At 38.8% G+C, this 19,291-nt stretch overlaps 1 protein-coding gene across 13 annotated transcripts in view; it reads right to left on the reverse strand.

The window, feature by feature from the left end:
- ASPH (aspartate beta-hydroxylase) overlaps nt 1–19,291 on the reverse strand; it is a 223,489-nt gene that overhangs the window by 108,428 nt on the left and 95,770 nt on the right. For all 13 annotated transcript variants that reach the window (XM_073229585.1, XM_073229578.1, XM_073229576.1 and 10 more), the window contains one exon: nt 9,463–9,504. In XM_073229585.1, coding sequence (XP_073085686.1) covers nt 9,463–9,504 — 42 coding nt within the window. The remainder of the gene's footprint in view (nt 1–9,462; nt 9,505–19,291) is intronic.

Below are 19,291 nucleotides of genomic sequence, written 5' to 3' on the forward strand. Positions count from 1 at the left end.
AGCCCATGGCTATCAATGGAAAGGACCCCCCTCAAACACCCAATGATTGAAGCCTGATGACAGGTGTCCTCCCAGCCAGGTACTGCAATTCTTCTTTCAATAAGATAAAACAAATGAATTCTTTGAGGGAAGGACCACACTTTACATTTCCAGAGCTCCCAAGCCAGAGTCATCTGAATCAAGGCTGTGCAATGTTTTATATGTATTTTATATTTTATAATAGAAAAAGTATATGAAAACAAGGAGATATTGTTGGACCTGTTCAAAGTTACTGTAACAAGCCAGAGAACACCAGTCTCTCATGCATTCATTTATACACTTATTTATTCCAACCATTATGTGTATGGAAGACATCATGTATAAAATAGCTAAAGAACCAAATGGAAAATAATTTTTGCAATATAAAAACCAACAAGGGATTAATATCAATAATATAAATGAAATCCTGAAAATCAATAATAGAAAAAATAAATATGAATAAGTGGTTCACAGTAAGGGAATCCAGACTGGCTTACAATTTTGAGATGGTCGGCTGCCCTAATATTCAGAGTGTGGCTATTCATATTTCATTAAATCAATGAATTTAATTGACTCATATTTCATTAAATCACTATTTCAGTGATTTAAGAAATATCACTGTAACATTAAACAGCTATTTAAGGTGCTGGAAAGTGACCAAAAATAGGCAGGAACTTAGAAACAGAATAACTTATTTTTGAAAGACTATTTCTACATTTGGTAAAAATGGTGAGTTTGTTTTTTATGTGTGAGGGTGCTCCCCAAACACCCGAAGTCAGGCAGCGGAAAACTGTAGCCTTCCCCATTGAAGGGGACAGATGACATCATGCAGAACAGCAGAGCAGAAGGAGATTTGAAAGGGAAATTTTGGAAGCAAGTATGTCATCTCAGTCAAGGGCTGAGGTCCAAAATCTGAGAATTAAACTCTGCCCAAATCCCTGGCTGACTGATAACTCTTCATCTTCATGGGTAGCCCCGGGGAGCTGGTGTAAAAACAGGTAGAAACTGGAGGATAGATTAGTTATATATAACTGCAAACCCAAATTTAGCAACTTAAAACAAGCGTAAATATTTATTATCTAAAACAAGCATAAATATTTATTATCTTATGCAAGTTCCTTGCTACCTAGACCTGTCCAAAGGGTTGCTGTGCATTCTCATGACATGGCAGCTGGTTTCCCCTAGAGGTAGCAAACCAAAGGAGATCAAAGTAGATGCTGCAATGTGTTTTATGCCCTAGCCTTAGAAGTCACATTCTGTCATTTCTGCAATACCCTATTGGACACACAGGCCATCCCTATTCAATGGAGAGAGGACTACACAGCAGGATGAATACCAGGAGGCAAGAATCACTGGGGTCTTTTGGAGGCTAATTACAGAAATCTAACTTTGAAAGACAGAACTACTCTGGTGAACTCTGCAAGTTTGTTGTGTTTTGTGTTTTGCCTGAGTACATTTCTCAATACACATCCAGTTGGGGTAGCAGAAAATACATGTTCTACTGACTTGAACTGTAAGACAACAGAATTTGGTCTGGCAAATTAATCTAGAAATTTAGACGGTGAATCTTAGAAGCAAGACTCCAAATCTGAGTGTGAATTCTGCCCAAATCTTTGGCAGACCACTAAACTGCACAGGCACAGCGCACCTCCAGCCCCACTTTCCTGAGGACTAGATAGCAGCTGCATGCCAAAAATCCTGAGCAGAGACTAGATGCTTCACATGGCAGGAGAGTGATATTTCAGTTTGAGTCCAGGCAAGTTAACTGTCTATTAAACACTAAGAATCTTTTGAAAACAAAACAAAACAAATTCTGTAGTTGTTACATGTTATATACAAATTTAACTTTTCACCCAAAATTATTAGACATGCAAACAAACAGGAATCTCCTGATTCACACTCAAGAAAATAAAAAAGAGAGTCAATAACACCTGCCTCTGAGTGTGCCCAGATACTAAAACACTTCAAATTAGCAATTACAAGTAAGTACAAAGAAAAACATGGTATTAATACATGAACAGATACGGAATCTCAGTAGTGAAACGGGAACTATGAAAAAGAAGCAATTGAAACTCTAGAGCTGGAAAGAAGAATAGCTAGAATGAAAATTTTACTAGATGGGTACAACAGCAGATTTGAAATGGCAGAAGAAAGAACTACTGAACTTAAAAGTAGATCAACAGAAATCAGACAATCCAAAGAGGGAAAAAAAGAGAAAGAAAAAAAAGAGTTTCAGAGACCTGTAGGACATTATCATGAAGTCCAACATGTTATCAGAGTATCAAAACAAGTGAAGTGAGAAAGAAGAAAAAAGTATTTGAAGAAATAATGGCTGAAAATACTTAACTCACAAGATTTTGGGGTTAAGTATTAAATTAGAACTTACATGAAAATAATTTATATGAAAAATATAATACATCACAGACAAAGTTCATTCATACTTTGATATTTCTACTTATAAGCTCTTTCTGTCTACCATTTAGGCTATTTGCATCTCATTACCACCAGATGAAAAGGTATTAACCTCATTTTTTCATAATGTAACTATGTATTCAACTCCTATTATGTTATGTTTAAGTGCTAGTGGAGGGATGTGAAGGTTAATTTTATGTATAAACTTAGCTAGGCCATGGTACCCAAACATTTGGTCCAACACCTCTGGATGCTGCTGTGAAAGTATTTTTTTTAGATGAGATTAACGCTTCAATCAGTAGTCTTTGAATAAAGCAGATTGTCCTCCTTAATGTGAGTGGGCCTCATCCAATCAGTTGAAGGACTAAAGAAAAAAAAATTGACCTTTCTTCCCCACCAAAAAGAGGAGGGAATTCTGCTTCTAGACTGCCTTTGGCCTCAAGCTACAACACCAACTCTTCCTTCAGTTTCCAGCCTCTTGCCTACCCTGCAGATTTTGGACCAGCTAGCCCCTACAACTGTGTGAGCCCATTCCTTAGACTGAATCTGTGTCTCTCTCTCTCTGTATCTCTCTGTCTCCACATATGCATGTGTGCACACACACATACCCACGTACACACTTTTGGGTCCATCTCTCTGGGAACCTTGATTAATACAAGAGAGTGGGTCATGGTTCCTACCCTTAAGAGACTTTTTGTCTTAAGGGGAAAACTCAAAAAATGTGCGAAAATTCTATAAGCACAGGGAGTCTTTGGAGCATAGAGAAGTATACCTCCTGGTCTGGGGTAGGAGATAGGGGTGTAGTCTGCAGAGATAACCTCAGTGCTAAAGAGGGAGTCTGCCAGGTGAATGTGAAAAGGGGATTGTCAAGGATGAGCATTTTACCCAGAGAAAAGCTAAAAGCAGGAACTGGATCCTGAGATTATTTATTTATTTTACTAAAAAGTTTAGTTTTCATCCTTAGGGCAATGGAGAACAAGTTTGCTCATATGTGTACATATGGTTCTAAGAATCCCAGGGAAAACCTCAAAGACATATATATATACATATACGTTTTTAAAATAACAAGAACATTTCTTAATGAGGCTGGATTATTGCCTGTGTTTATGCTGTTTCTATTTCCCTTATGATCATAGACAACTCAGAAGTATCCATAGGTGGTACTAGTTGAACCAAGCTGATCATACCGCCATCTCAGCCTTTTCTTCACGCTGCATTACAAATTTCTGTTAGTGTAAATGTGACTTGTTTTCTATTGCCACCTGGTGTCTGGTTAGGGCACTAATTACTACTTTTTGAAAGAATACAAATAGTAACCAGGATCTTTGAATGCCTTCTTAAAGACAGTCACAAAATTTACTGTTTCAGCATATTCTTAAATGAAATGAATAATATAATATAATGGTATATTAAATATTAGCCTACATCAAAGAAAAATTTCAGGAAAATCCCTGATCCAAGTGCAATTTTAACAACAAAATCACATTTCTTTTCTGCAGGTATGGGTATTCTGTTGCTCTTCAAATTTCTGTAAAGGTTCACTAATCCTCAACTAATAACTGACATTTGAGAATATATTTAAATCAGTAACATGTTACATACTTTTCTGTCTAATTTGTTAAATTTCTTAAAGCACCAGCTTTTTAAGAAGCTTTGAGTCATTTTGACTCCTGTCTCTCATATCCCATATCCTATCCATTAGCAAATTCGACTGACTGTACATGTGAGTGAATAGACACAGAATATATAACCACTCACCATCTCTGCCCTGCATCCTAATCCTGGCCATTATCAACTCTTTGCACTCCTCTTTAGTGGACTCCCTGCTCCAATCTTACACCTAGAGACCGAACGAGCCTTGAAGCATAAGGCAGATCACACCAATATTCTGCTCAGAATCTCCCTGTGGCTTCCCATCTCACATTAGATAATGAGTACCATGAGAAGTGGAAGTTCATTTTCACTGACTGTTTTAGTTCCAGGGCCTAAAACAGGGCCTGGCATATAGTAGGTACTCAATATGTATTGAATAAATGGATGAATAAAAATAATTGTTCAGATTTGACATCTAATAAGCCATTTTGCACTTCCTCTGCAGTACCAGCTGTGGTTGTGGAATATGTGGGAAAGGGTGACATCCAGTGGCGAGAAACGAAAACATGAATAAACAGCAACTAAAATGTAAATAATCTGACTTAATTTGAGAACCTGGACTCTATGAATAGGGCCTATTTTAGAATAGTCCTCTTTCAAACCCATAAATAAACTAAAAGAAAGGACTCATAATTACTAATTCTAGTAAAGCAACATCTTCCCACGCTCATTAGTAGTTCCTCATCAATATACTTAATGGGAAATAATATAAGTAGAAAATCAGGCAATTTAATAATTCATCCTGAGACAAATTTGTCATTACCATTAAAAAAAAACTCCTTTTCTACTATGAAACTAAAGTCTGCCTATTAAAACATGCTCCATTTTTTCACTACATAATCCCAAAATGGAATATTTCCCCTTCCTTCTCTACTACCAGTTAATGGTATCATAGAACTCTATCTGAGGGAAAAATAGATATAATTCCTAAAGTAGATCATTTGTTCAAACTGTATTTTCAATGAATCTGGGCTAACATTGATTCATCTTTTAATTCTGAGACCAGTCCTGAATTTTACACTCAATAAAATACTTTGGTTGCAAACATCTTCTGATATAAACTGTCATTTTACACAATGGAGAGATGGGTCAATGAAGCAAAGCTGCCGTACTGATTCTCTCCATAGCATCCACAAAGAAATAGCCCCTGAAGTCCAGCCCCCACTCCACTGGAAAACTCCCTTTGAGACAAGAACCCCCTGGGAGATAAAGCAGTGCAGGTACCAAGGGCAGTGAGAGGGAGGCACTGTTGCTAAGGATGAAGCAGAACCTCTGGGGAGTGGGCAGCAACGGGGTGCACAGAAAACTCACAGGACCTGCAGTCAGGGCTGCGCCTGTTCACCATCTGCCACAAACAATGCCAGCTATCCACTCTCCCTGGCTCTACCTTTATAAGCAGTACTGGGGTGGACCTCCTAGAAGCAACCAAGTGTGAATGAGAAATCTCTGACTTACACAGACACTTAGACGGACTGGGTATGACACCCCCCTGCATGAAGGAACCCTGCCATGGTTTGGTCTATGAATTTCTCTCTGGCTGAATGGCACATGCTCTCAGCATGTTCAGGGTGCTCCAGTTTCTCCGGCCCTTCTTTCCCACCTAAGAACCTTTGCACAGACTGTCCCTCCACTCAAAATGCTCTTAGCTCAGCATTGACATGGCTGCCTTGACTGCATGCATCCCTGACCTTCTCTCCTTCTTACCTCTCTTTCTCCCCCAGCAATCTCTCCAACGTTGTTTCCTTCAGAGTGCTGTCACTGTTTCAGTTTGTGTGTGTGTTCTGGACTACTGAGTGGGGTGCAAGCTCCATGAAAGCAGCAACCTTGTCTGTCTTACTCACTTGCCTAGAACAGTGTCTGACATGTAGTAGGCAGGCAAATATTTAAGTAGATGAATATTTTTTGGTGAAAGATGAGAAGGTGATAGTTTTTTAATAAACATACTCTGATGATTTACAAATTTTTTGCATAGGATAGCAGTCATTTTCCTGAAAAATGGTGGTAGACTATATCTTGGTAATAAAAGGAGCATAATCCTGCATGCCCTAGACTACTAATTGCTGCTTCCTCTCAATATATGATTTCCTTTCTTTCTTAGAGTCAGAACCCTGAATTTTAACTTTAACAAAATTCTGTCAGTTAAATGTAGTTCTTTGAAGAAACCTACTCCTCCCTCTTTTCTTCCTATTATCTAGATGTGATTATAATGGTTGGTGCTCAAATGGCCCTTTTGGAACATAAAGTATGGACTAAGGATGAGAGAATTGCAAGAGAGGAAGCTGGGTCCCTAACGAGCCACTCAACTGGTCCTAATTATTTATGTGGATAAAAAAGAATCTCCTGTCTTGTTTAAGCCACTGAGATGTGAGGTTTTTAAAAAATATATATGTAATTAAATATAATTTTTATGGGAATGTGGTAATTTGTAGGTAAGGGCTGAATCTGATACGTAACTCAACTCTTGGAGGCATGGTGGGGAGGAGGGTTAAACAGAGGCCTTAGAAAACTAGGATTTTCCTTATAAGTGTTTATTTCTCTAACATAGGACAGGTAAACAGGAATAAGGGACGAAAGGTTTATTTCACCTCCCTTCTCTGTTACACTCTGGGTTGGTATCTGAGGCCACAGAGTTAGAGTTGGCTAAACTTGGTCCCAAAGAGCAGCTTCAGCCCATCACATCAGGGATCCTTGCCTTGGAGTCATGAGATGAAATGTTCATTGTTCTAAGGTGATACCATGTGGGTATTTGGGTGAGAACATTCAGCCTGTAGGGAATGGCAGGTGCAAAGGCCCTAAGTCCTGTGTGTGCGTGGCAGGGAAGCCAGGGTAGCCTGAGTAGAGTGAGCAAAAGAGAGAGAGAGTCCTAGGACATGAGGCTGGGGAGGAATCCTGTAGAAGAGGAAGGAGGGAGAACAGAGTGTGTGAAGGCTTATAAAGCACTGCAGAGGACTCTGGTTTACTTTGAGAAAGATATGAAGATGCTGGAGGCATCTGAGCAACATGATACAACTTAGGTATTAAAAGGGCCACTGTGGCAACTGCATGGAGAAACATTATAGAGTCGAAGGCAGACATAGGAAGACCACTTGGGGGGCAACTGAATAATGCAGACATGAGATGGTGGTGGCTGGCACCTAGGTGGGAATGGGTGAAGGTGGCAGGAAGAAGCTGAACTCTGGATATATTCTGAAAGAGGGCTGATGGAATGACAGGGAGGCATGAAAGAGACAATTCGAAGGAGGGGCTTCGAGGGGGGAAGGTCAGGAGTTGAGTCTGAAGTGACTATTAGATCCAACTGAGGTGGTCAGGTAGACAGCAGGTAGACAGTTGGACACACCAGTCTAGACCAGGGAAGAGGCCTAGGCTGCGAGTAAGCATGTGAACTTTGCCATAGAGAGATTTTTAAAGCCACGAGGTTGGAGGAGATGATCAAGGGAGTGTGTCAGCTAAAGAAATGCTCCCAGGACAGTGCCCTGGGGCACTCGTGTTGATGGTCAGGGAGATGAGCGGTGTCCCTCCAAAGAGGATGAGAAAACACAGAGAAAAGAACGGGAGAGAAACCAAGAGAACATGGTATCCAGCAAGCCAAGGGAAGTGTTCTAGAGGAGGGAAGTGATCAATTTTATCAACAGCTAAAGATACCCTCTTCCCTGCTTCGCTTTTTCTCTTTAATACAGCAGCGCCCCCCATCTGCAGGGGATTCGGTACAAGACCCTAGTGGATACCTAAAACCACCGATAATGCTATGTTTATAGACCTGCTGTATGCTATGTTTCTTCTAAACATACACGCTGGTGATAAAGTCTAATTTATAGATAAGGCACAGGAAGAGATTAACAATAATAATAAAATAGAACTATAATGATATACTGTAATCAAAGTTATGTGAATGTGGTCTCTATCTCAAAATATGTGATTGTGCTGTCCTCACCCTTTTTCTTATGATGATGCACGATTATAAAATGCCCGTGTGATGAAATGAAGTGAGTTGAATGAGGCAGGGATGTGACCTAGTGTTAGGCTACCAGTGACCTCATGATGGCAGGTCAGAAGGGGGATCATCTGCTTCCTGACTGAGGTTGACTGAAACCATGGGTAAGGGGGGTCCTGCTGCACTTACTGCCGTCTAGCAGTCTACCATAAACATACGGAAGACTGGGGAGGTAAGGCAGCAGGGAGAGCTTGCGTGACCATGTATATATAAAAGCCAACTGACAGCCCCAATATTGAGAAGGAAATTGTAGAATTCACAAATTATTTAGGAATGTGTACATCAGTATTAGAAGAAACAGTCAAAAGAAAGTTGGAATGGGATTCATGGACCGGCAGTAGTAGGGGAGAAGCCTGCTGTTTTTCATAACTTTTAAAACTATATTTCTGTATTATTTTGAAAAAAAAATGAAAAACTCATCAGAAAAAAGAATGCATGAACTAGATACCTATCTCCCAGGCTAAGAGCTACAAAATTACAGCCAGAGCCAGCAACTCCTTATGTTCATCAAGTATTATTTACATACCAAGAAAGACTGTGTACATTAGGTATACACAATATGTTATGTATAATGTAATAGGTACTATCTTTTCACATGTAGATATTGCTTTCACCACTATGAATTAGAGGTAACCCTGAAATTGTAGTAAAGTTTAATCATTGAAGATTTTATCATTCAAATGATACCTAAGTATAACCACCATTCTCTGATCATCCATATTTTTTAACTTGGTTCCTCACCCTGAGTAAGTTTAAGAACCTTTGTGAAAGCTGAATTAAAACTCTACTGGCTTATTAAATTTATTAGAATCCCTTTGTAATAAATTCTTGGAAGGCAGAGAAGATTCTTTCTATATGGAAGTAACTTCATTCACATACATGTCTTTCCAATACTTCAGAGCTCCTTGAAAGAAGCTCTTGAAAGAATAACACATTTAGAATTCTTTGAACTCTATGCCTCGTACAGTTGTCAACATAGGTAAAAATAAATACTTAATGTTTCCTAAGTGCTCTCCTTTGCAAGACAATGCTTTAAGCAATTTACACATAGCTTCATTTAATTACAACAGTCTCATGGTTTCTGAGGTTGGTACTATTACTATTCCTCTCACACAAGGGGGAACTGAGGCATGCCAGTTAAGTCAATTCTCAAAGACACATATACAGTGAATGGTAAAACCAGGACTAGAAGCCAGACAATCTCTCTCCATTACCTTAGCTCTTACTGTTTATGTAGAACATTAATAAATGTTGATAAAATTATTGAAATAATAAAGCCAGGAGCAATTTCTTTTAACTAGTGATAGAAAATACAATCATCATATTGTTCCTGAATGGTAGGATGATTTTTTCCAGTGTTTGAAAGGCTATTTATTTGATATTCTCACCTTTTTCTTTTTGTTCCGGATTGTCTATTTTTCTGTTTGTTTCTGAAAAATAAAGACAAAACAAAATAAGTACAGTGAGTCACCATTCACTATCTCAAAACATAGGACTGTAGTTAAATGAATTCAAATAAATATAAGAAAACCATTTCTGGGCATAGAACTCAATTTTCTGAAATCCTGAATTCTTTACACATCCAATTTGTAACAAAACATTAAGATTAGACTGACTTGAATTACTTATAAAAGTCCGGAGCAGTAAGTATCAGGCACCAGGCTGAGTGTCATGTGCCATCTTCACAAGCTCTAAGTGCCTCCGTGGGTACAGAGGCGAATGCAGGGAGAAGCACTGGAGTGCAGCATGTCACACTAGTGGGAACACAGCCCCACTTCCCTAAGGATTTCATTCACGCACAGGAGGCCCACAGAGCCCCAGGCACTTACTCACTGGGGGAGCCCAGCTGAGTCAGCATCTCACTAAGTTAATCAGTTACAGTGTCTCTCCCACAAATGGGGCAAATAGAAATTATGATCCAGTTAATCTCCAATGTAGACCAGTTGATTCTGGTCCTGTCCCAGTAGGTACTTATCTAATCTGGGGGTACTTCTAGGGACAGTGCATGTGCATGTGTGTTGCAGTGGGGAGGGGGCCAAGTTTGGTTGGGAGACTGGGGAAAACTCATACCATCCTTTCTGCACAAGAGAGTGAGAGGGTGGGTGCAGTCCTGGGTAGGGCCCAGGATGAAAGCATGGACCACTCAATTTCTTGGCCCCGTTTCCTACATTCATTCATATGAAAGATTTCGTTTCTTGGAGATGAGAAGTAAATCTATGGCAGGCTTCTGATACAGAAAAAGGATTTTTTACAAGTCGAGTGTTTTTGCTCCTTTGAGGTCCTAGGTTAGAGGAAGGAAACTATCTTTGCAAGGACAACATGCCAGCTTAGTTCCAAGCATACCTCGTGTCTTTTGCCTCTTGACACCCTACGGGGAAGGTCTTATCTACCCCTGTGCAAAGGAGGAAGCTGGGGCTGAGAAAGCGGTATGCTCAAGGCTACCCAGATGGGCAGCTGACAACCTCCCAAAGTACACATTTTTCCTCAGTGCCATTCTCCTCCTTTCTTCAAAGAGCAAGGAAGGGATAGAGAAATGCATGTCTTGATTTTTGCAAGAAATGAATTTTATAAAGTTAACTGCCATACATATCCTGGCCAGCACTGCAGAAGGGATGCAGGATTTTTCTCTTTTTAATTCTTCTAGATCTCTGTTGAATGTTCTAGAATTTCTGATCTTATTAACTTGAACCTTATCATCAAAAAGTTCGGCAGGGCATCATTTATTTATTTAAATTTTTTATTAAGGTATGATTGATAAACATTTTTAGGAAGTTTTCACATGAAAAAACAATGTGGTTACTACATTTACCCATATTATCAAGTCCCCACCCATACCCCAATGCCGTCACTGTCCATCAGAGCAGCAAGATGCCACAGATCCACTATGTGCCTTCTCTGTTGCTACACTGTTCTCCCTGTGATCCCCCACACCATGTGTACTAAACATAATACCCCTTCTTCCTCCCTCCCCACCCACCCTCCCACCCTCCTCCCCTTTGGTAAGCACTAGTTCATTCGTGGAGTCTCTGAGTCAGGCAGGGCATCATTTAATAGGATGCACTCTTGTAGGCATCAGGATACAGGATCAAAGAAAGGTATCAAAAATCCCAGTCTCCAAGGAGCCCTCCCAGTGCCTGCAGGAAGGCTTAGGAGCCTGCCTGCCTTCCAGGAATCCTGGCACATGGCTAGTGTTATTTGAAAAATCAAGCACAAAATGCAAGCTTCTAACCTGACTAGGGAAAACAGATGGGTGCTGGTCATGAAGAGTTTAAGGCTTTCCATTAATCTTCCTACCTCTGAGGGGAAAATCAGGAAGGAGGCGTGGTCTGAATCGGTCACATTTAAACAGGTGTGGGAGGGCCCTGGCTAGGTGCTCCCAGGAACAAACTTTTCCTCCTCCTCCAGTGCAGTATCTGGGATGGGGCAGCCTGAACAAAGGGGGCCCGGCCCAAACATTCCCAGCCCTGGGCCATGTCTGTTTTGTGTCCCATTCTGTCCCCTAGCTCACATCAATCATGCTGAGATCTGTGACTTGAAAATGGGTATGGGAAAACACACAGGACAGACAGTTGTGCCTCTCTGGTTTTCAGTGCTTAAATTTAGCTTTGGCAAGGAGTTTTCTAGGAGATCCAGCTTACCTCGCTGGCACTCTGAAGTCAATAGTAAAGTGTTACCCTGCTTTACTTCACCCTCTGTACACAGGCTCCCCTGGGAGACTTGATATGGACTTCCCTGTGACAAAGAGGAAAATGATGGCCTGGGCAGGGTGCTTACTATGTGCCAGGCACTGTTCTAAGTACGTCCTACAGATGACTTGATTCAACTCATCAACCCTGGGAGGGAGTTTCCTTTCTCAGAAAAGCAAACAAAGGCTTAGAGGCTAAGAATCTTGCCAACAGTCATATGTGACTGATTAGAAGGCCATACTCCATATAACAATACTTTCATCACACTCTGTATATTCCAATAACAGGCAGTCCATAAATTAAAGGCAGCTATAGGCTCAGCCCAACCCTGTAAATTACAGATGTACAAGCTCACTTGTAACTGATACTTAAGTGTTAAAACACTCATATCCAAAAAGAAATAGATGTTACACAATCTCTAACTGTACTAATGCAACCTTTTTTTTCTTTCAACATTATTTTATTGTAATAAGGAAAACCTTATTACTTACTAAGAGTGGAATCTTAATCTTTAAAAAATTTATCATAAACCATTAAAAAAAATCACTTTTGTGGACTCACATACCCTGAACACTATTCCATTTCAGCTCCAGTGCTAATCTGCTTACTGGCCAGGTCTCTTTGGGCCTAATGCTCACCCAGAGCCAATACCCACCAAGGCCTGGTTGCCCTTCTGAGTTCCTCCTCACAGCGGTACCTGCGCCCTCCCCAGGACCCTTCCTCCCTGACAGCCACACTGCCCAGTCTCCACAACTTTCCTGTCTCCTCCATCTCTCTGCCAGCACCATCTGAGATCCGGCCCTGTCACCGTCACCTAGACTATCACTCATTTCGGCTGCACTTTGGCCTCCCACCAACTGTTTGTTGTGTTCACTCTAGAATGCCATGAATGGCCACAGGCTGGCAACCCTTCAGCCTCTCTGACCCTCAGTTTCCTCATCTGCAAGCAGGGACATCCCCATTTTCTGGGAAAGCGCAACTTCCCAACACACACATAATGCACTTGGCAGAGTTAAGTACAGTTAGTAAAAACAAGCTCCCCTTAGTGTAGTCTTTCTTGTTATTGTTTCTTTTGGGCATGCTGGAGTCAAAAGAAATACCTTCTAGAACACCAGAAGCTTCTTCCCTAGCTGTTTAGTTCTCCTTTTCTGCCCTTCCACCTACTCAGACTCTTTAGTCCTCCCAACCAGGGTGAAATCAATAGCCTCAGATGATTTCATGGAGGATCAGAAGGGCACAGGGGAGAGGGTGTGGCCTCAGCAGGAAGTGATCTAAACTTCTAGGTGTTGGAAAAAAGCCTACAGGGAATGGAATATTCCATTTTTACCCTGCCACAAGCAATGAAGCATAATAGTAAATGTTTAACAAAATAAATAAATGTTAATTATGAGAAATAGGTTAAGAAAGGGGTTGATGGTACTTCTTTGTGATCTTAGTCATAAAAATGCTGTAATATTCTAAGATACTAGTAAATATAAAATGAGCTGATTTGTTACATAACAAGACCAAATATACCTAAAAATAATGACAATATAGAGAAGAATTCTGCATTTTATTGCACTCAAATAACATTAAACAGATGACATTTACATTATTTTTAGAAAATCCATTGATGCTGCCAAGCTTGGCATATATTTGTAAAGACAAGGCTCATTAATTCAAATATTTGGAATTAAAAAGTATCTTAAGTTGATCACAGCATAATGAATCCTCAATTTCCACAGTTCTAGAGATTATATACAAAAATTCAGTAAAATTTTACTCATTTATTTGTTTTATGTCACTCCTCAGTTTCCCTAAAAAAATATGGCTTTATAAAAAGTAGTGTTCAATAGTTCACAATATGAATTAAGAGCTTAATTTGAATTTGAGTAGCAACTCTGATTCATATCACAGCTTTAGAAAATTATTGCTCTTCTTACTACATTATTTTGGGTTTTGCTACACATTGGGTAAGCATGCAGAACGCACTACATTGTAACTATGATCTATAATGATAAAAATATAAAATCTCTTTGATCATGACTCTAAAAGCAGGAAAAAAGTCATCTTATCCTTAAACAATGTTAACATACTCAAGAGCTACCCCTGACATGTAAACGAAACTACTTATTATGGCTTTTTTACAGCTCATGACCTTCACAAAATGATGTTGCAGCTACTTTTTTTTTTTAACAAATGAATACTTTCATCACAGCAACTATTTCTGAAGCAAAATAAACCACATTAAAAATAGAAGAAACTCTTCAGTATAGAAAGGGAGGGGTTCATTCATTGTGGAATAGCAGCAGGCATCCGGCTCTGAGTGTTTTCCCAAGTTCTAAATGAACTCAGCTAGAGGCATTGCTGCCTTCATTAGGAAGAGCACTGCATAGTCTTTAGTGTTGTGAGGGCACTATTTAAATTAGCCAAAGGCAGAATAATTTCATACACCAGTAATTTAACAGACTTTCTAAAATTTAAACAAATACTGAATGGACTACAGCTATGATCTGATTGATTCAAAGTGCCAAAAAGCATTTCTTTGCATGATAGAGCAGGCTATTCCTTTCCCTATGCCCTAACAAGGAATTTAAGTTTCCTCCCTCATTTTGAAAAACAAATAAAACATGATAACTTAAGACTTTCATTGAAATATTAAATTTTTCTAATTAGTAAGCTAAAAAGCTACAGGAATCTCGAATTTTGAGTTTTACCTTAAATACTCAAAGCTAATATAGAAATGTTTGATAAGAATATCAGTACAGATATATACAATTCAAATCTTCACAGCTAATGATAATCTACCTCTACTGGTGTCCTTAAGAGAGCTAATGCAAGGCACTCTTAGCGGCTTTTATTAATGCATCTACGAGTCAGTCCAATGTAGTTAGTGTTGATTACTAAGAATAGATATGTTAAAACCCTGCCAAGGCAATTGCTGCTATGTCATCAATATAATTATTAACTGTTGTCTGAAAAACACACATCAATGCAGGTAAGACTAAAAGTTGTGTTACTAAAAGAAAAAGAAATCCAAAAGATCTACTAATGCTATCAAAATAGGACATGCAGAAATGGAACGTTTTACGCATAACTTTTTTCTAAAAAACAAAATTAAAATGCCAGTGGACTATGATTCATTCAAAACATCATTAGTGTGCATTCCCACAGATCTTGATCTGCTCAGTAATTACGTCACAAGATCTATCACAGCCATCTTTTGGAGCGTATGGTTAGTCTGGTCCTCCTGTGGTAGTAGGGGCAGTCTTTCTGAAGTTTTAAGCATCTGCAAAAATAAGAGTAAATCTAAATTAAAGGACCAACCAGACACAGACTGTGAAATTGCTTCATTTTCATTCTACTTTTTTAAAAAAACACCACCAGAAGTAAATGCTCTTGGGTTGTTATAAGTTTTAAGGGCAACTTGACAACAGAATGATAACTACCCAGAAAAGTTCCTGGAGATTGCATGCAAAGCTGCTGATGAAAATATGAGGTGCTTAAGCATCTGAGAATTACAACAGAATTTAACATTTCCATCTTTTGAGAAGTATAAGCACTGAATTTCTTTCTCCCATCAGGGTGTTCACTGTACTAAAAAGAAATGCCATAGAGAAAAAAAAATCTAGCACGATATTTGAAAACCATATATAGGAAGGGTTTTCAAGGAGCAATTGGGTATTATAAATTGCAGTTCAAACACATTAATAATTTTATGTCAATTGTTAATGCTACTGACAATATAAGTTGTCAGTTAAAAAAGTATACAGTATTTTAAAAGAAGTAAATTCATTCCTGTTCATTTTTTAACAAATTCTTTCTCATTCTAAAGTTTAGTAGCTGATTTATTTTATTATCACAGCACTGGATTTATGTTACAATTAAAGAAAAGAAGCTGGTGCACCTAAATTATGATCCTTCTTTATCTATCTATCCATCTATGTTTGTGTTCATGCGTAACCAGAAATTTTTATACAAACATGATTATTTGGTGTTAATGTCAAGTAACCAGAAATTCCATGTATACTTCAATATATCCAACAGAAATGAGTGTTTATGTCCACAAAAAAAACATGTACAAGAATATTCATAGCCGCTTTCATTAATAGTGAAAAACCGGGACCATTCACTACCGCCACCGGTGTAGAATGGATTTTTTTTTAAGTGTAACATATTTATAGTCAGTAGCAATGAATAAAGACCAAATTACTGTGTGTAACAGGGTAGATAAAACTAAGAGTGGGTGAAACTCACAGACATGTTGAGCAACAGAAATAGTCACAAAAAAAGTAATATGTATTTATGTGTGTTTATTTATGGTTTTATTTAAGCAAACCCATCTACAGCAATATAGGTCAGAACAGTAGTTACCTGTGTTTCGAAGCTACTGAGATGGGCAGGAGGGAGAGATTTTTAGGGTGCCAGGAGACTTCCTTGTAGTGGGTGCAAAAATGCATCACATACACAAGTTTATCAAACTGTACGTTCAACATTTGAGCACTTCTCTGTGTGTTAATTATACCTCAATAGAAAAAATTTTGAGGCATGACTTCAACTTTAGGTTCTCTCAGAATTTATCAGTGTGCTAGGCTATGAGAGGAATAAGCTCTCTGTAACCTGTACCACTAAAGATACCTTGAGACTACGGGGTGTTGTTCCAAGTGTAATGATGAGCACTGATAAAAAGCAAATAAAACTAAATCACTTACAGTTTTGAATGACTCAAATAAATGCTCCTAAATATTTAAAGATGACTCCACTCACAAGTGGTTTACCACATTGCCAACACAACATCTATACAACCAGGGGTCATCTCTCCTGCTCCTCATTTTCTCCTGCCTTTTCTATCTCCCTTAAGCTTCCATCATTCATTTAAGTCAGATAGGAATCATCCTCGACTCTGCCCTCTCAATCAGCCCCCTACCCCATCAAATTATTTCCAACTCCGATGTCTATGAAATCCATGCCTCCCCATCATTCCTTACCCCCTAATTCAAGTTTCCATCACTTACGACTTAGATGAACATATCTTCCCTCTAACTAGTCTCTACCTTCTTGTAGGACTGCTCTTTTCAAATCTGAATTTGATCATGCACTTCCCTGCCTGGAATTTTTCAGTGGCCCCTTGTCACTTTGGGGCTCAGATACAAATTTTTAAACATTGCATATGGGACACTCCAAGAAGTGACACCTGCCTACTCTTCCACCTTGTCTTCTTACACCTTTATATTACACCTGGTCTTGGGCTTTGTTCTGCAAACACTTGCTTCCTCTGCTCCCCACCTGCCAGCTCCTGTCACTTCCATCAGCAGCTCAAAACTCAGCTACAGCACAAGGACCCACAGGAAGCCTTCTCTCGCTCTCCGTACCCTTGTCCCCAAAGTGGGGTTAGTTATACTTCCTTCTGGGTGCTGCCCTGTATATCACCCTGAGGAATTAATGACATCGTACTGGTTATTGTACTCGGCTGTGTGCCCACAGGACAGGACTGGGAACTGCTAAGGGGATGGGACTCTGTTTTTGTTCTTGTATCTTCACTGCTCTGGGCAGAGCCTGTACCATAGCAGTTGCTCAATATGTACTTCTTGAATAAATGATCAATCTGTAACAATAATATTCATGTTGGGCACTTATTAACATAAGCTAAGTCCTCTAAGCACTGTCAGCCTATAGCTGGCTATAAGCCTTATTGGTCATGTAGCACATACTAGATGACAAGGGGAGTCAAGAGTGAAAGTTCTGGACAGATGCAATGGAGTGAAACGATCACCACTGCTAGAAGAGTCAACAGTGGGATGAGTTACAAATGTTATCTTTGTTTTCAGAGAGATGGGAGCACAGAATAACCCAGAAACACTGAGAATTACATCATCTTCACTATGATTAATGTGATCATCATAAATATAAACATATCTTTTTCTGGAATGATATGACAGGAAAATTTACTGATGAATTTCCTAAGTGACTCCTTAATCAGTCAATCAATTTGTGCTACGTATATTTGTGCTGTCACGTTGCTAGAATCATATGCTATATGATCTCAAGTAAACATGAGCTTGAGGGGAATGGTGAAAACTCACTAAAGGAGCAAGGATTATAAAAATCTTCTTTTTTAATCTGGTATTCAAAATGATTGATTTCTAATATCTGAATGATCAATTCCTAGGGCTGACCTTTCACATTCAAGCAAAGCCCTTGAAAATTCACAAATATGAACAACAGATGGCAAAATTTAAACTACTGGACAACCTACTTTTTTCTACAATGAACCATAATAAATCTTCAGCATTCCTGAGTCCTAAATGAAGTGCTAATGTATAGTAAGAGAAAGATGCTAAAGAATACAATATTTCTAATTTTATCCCATCAAAACGGCTCTCAGAACGTGTCAGTTCTTAGGTTTTCATTTATGTAAAACTTTCTAGAGTATGGCAGCTATGGGCATGAACACTGGAGCCAGAACTAAGGATCAATCTTGGTGCCACCACCTGTCAGCTCAGTGATCTCAGGGGGGTTATTCTGCCTTGCTGTGCCCTAGTTTTCTCAGGTGTGAAATGGAGATAACAGCATGTCTATCTCTTGGGCTATTGGAAATATTAAATGAGTTAATTCATGTAATTTGCTTAGTGCACCTATATAATGCTTAATAAATTCAGCATTCACTGTCCCCTAGTGTGTGGCTGGATACAATGGTGAATTAAGGCAGTTCCTGTCCCATGGAATCATCATGCTGATAAATATATTATCATGAACTTTAATAAGCAATATTAAAATTGTATAACCTAGTCTTAGAATGATCAAGGAAGGTACGGTAATCGTTAATTAGATTCTCAGGGTCACACAAAAGTAAACTAATATAGAACATTTTGCAGGATATTAATTTGAATTTGAGTCTTCCATTAAGAAAATTTTAAGGATTAAAAGTCGGTAAGGAAATGGACCCTACAATTAGTGTTTCTGCAATCCCATACATAATTAAGCACTACTACAAAATAAATCAGCTTATTTTACAAAAAATCATGAATATAGATTTATGACTATTATTCTTTTGTAAAATTGAATAATAAAAAATTATAAAGTAAGATGGTTAAGATAATGGGAAATAAACAAGCCAAGACAAGTACAAGTACAATCATTAAAAATGACTCCAGCTAACTCTCAGCCTTACATTCTCTTTTGGCAAGGTTGACCTGTAACAGTGCAGAGGGGATCAGTCGAGTTTGTGTGATACCAGATTACAGGTTACAAGTTCTTGAGTAGGTCCTTCAACATTTAGTCTCTCTTGATACACCTCAAATATTAGGCTAATGAGTTACACAAAACAGTAACAGCCATAGCCACCATTTACTAGGAGCTTATTATGGGTCAGAAAGTAGCAGTAGTAATCAAATCTTCATTCTTATGTGCTTCAGTTGTTAAGTATCTCCTCCAAAAAAAGCACTTTATTCCAAGTACTCCAACCACATGGTATTTTATATTTTATGTTCCAAAGAAATTCTTGGGCTGAGTTTTTGAAGCACAGAAAGAAAAGCGCAGAAATTTTTGGCCA

Source organism: Manis javanica, chromosome 2 (assembly GCF_040802235.1).
Source record: "Manis javanica isolate MJ-LG chromosome 2, MJ_LKY, whole genome shotgun sequence".
Lineage (NCBI taxonomy): Eukaryota > Metazoa > Chordata > Mammalia > Pholidota > Manidae > Manis > Manis javanica.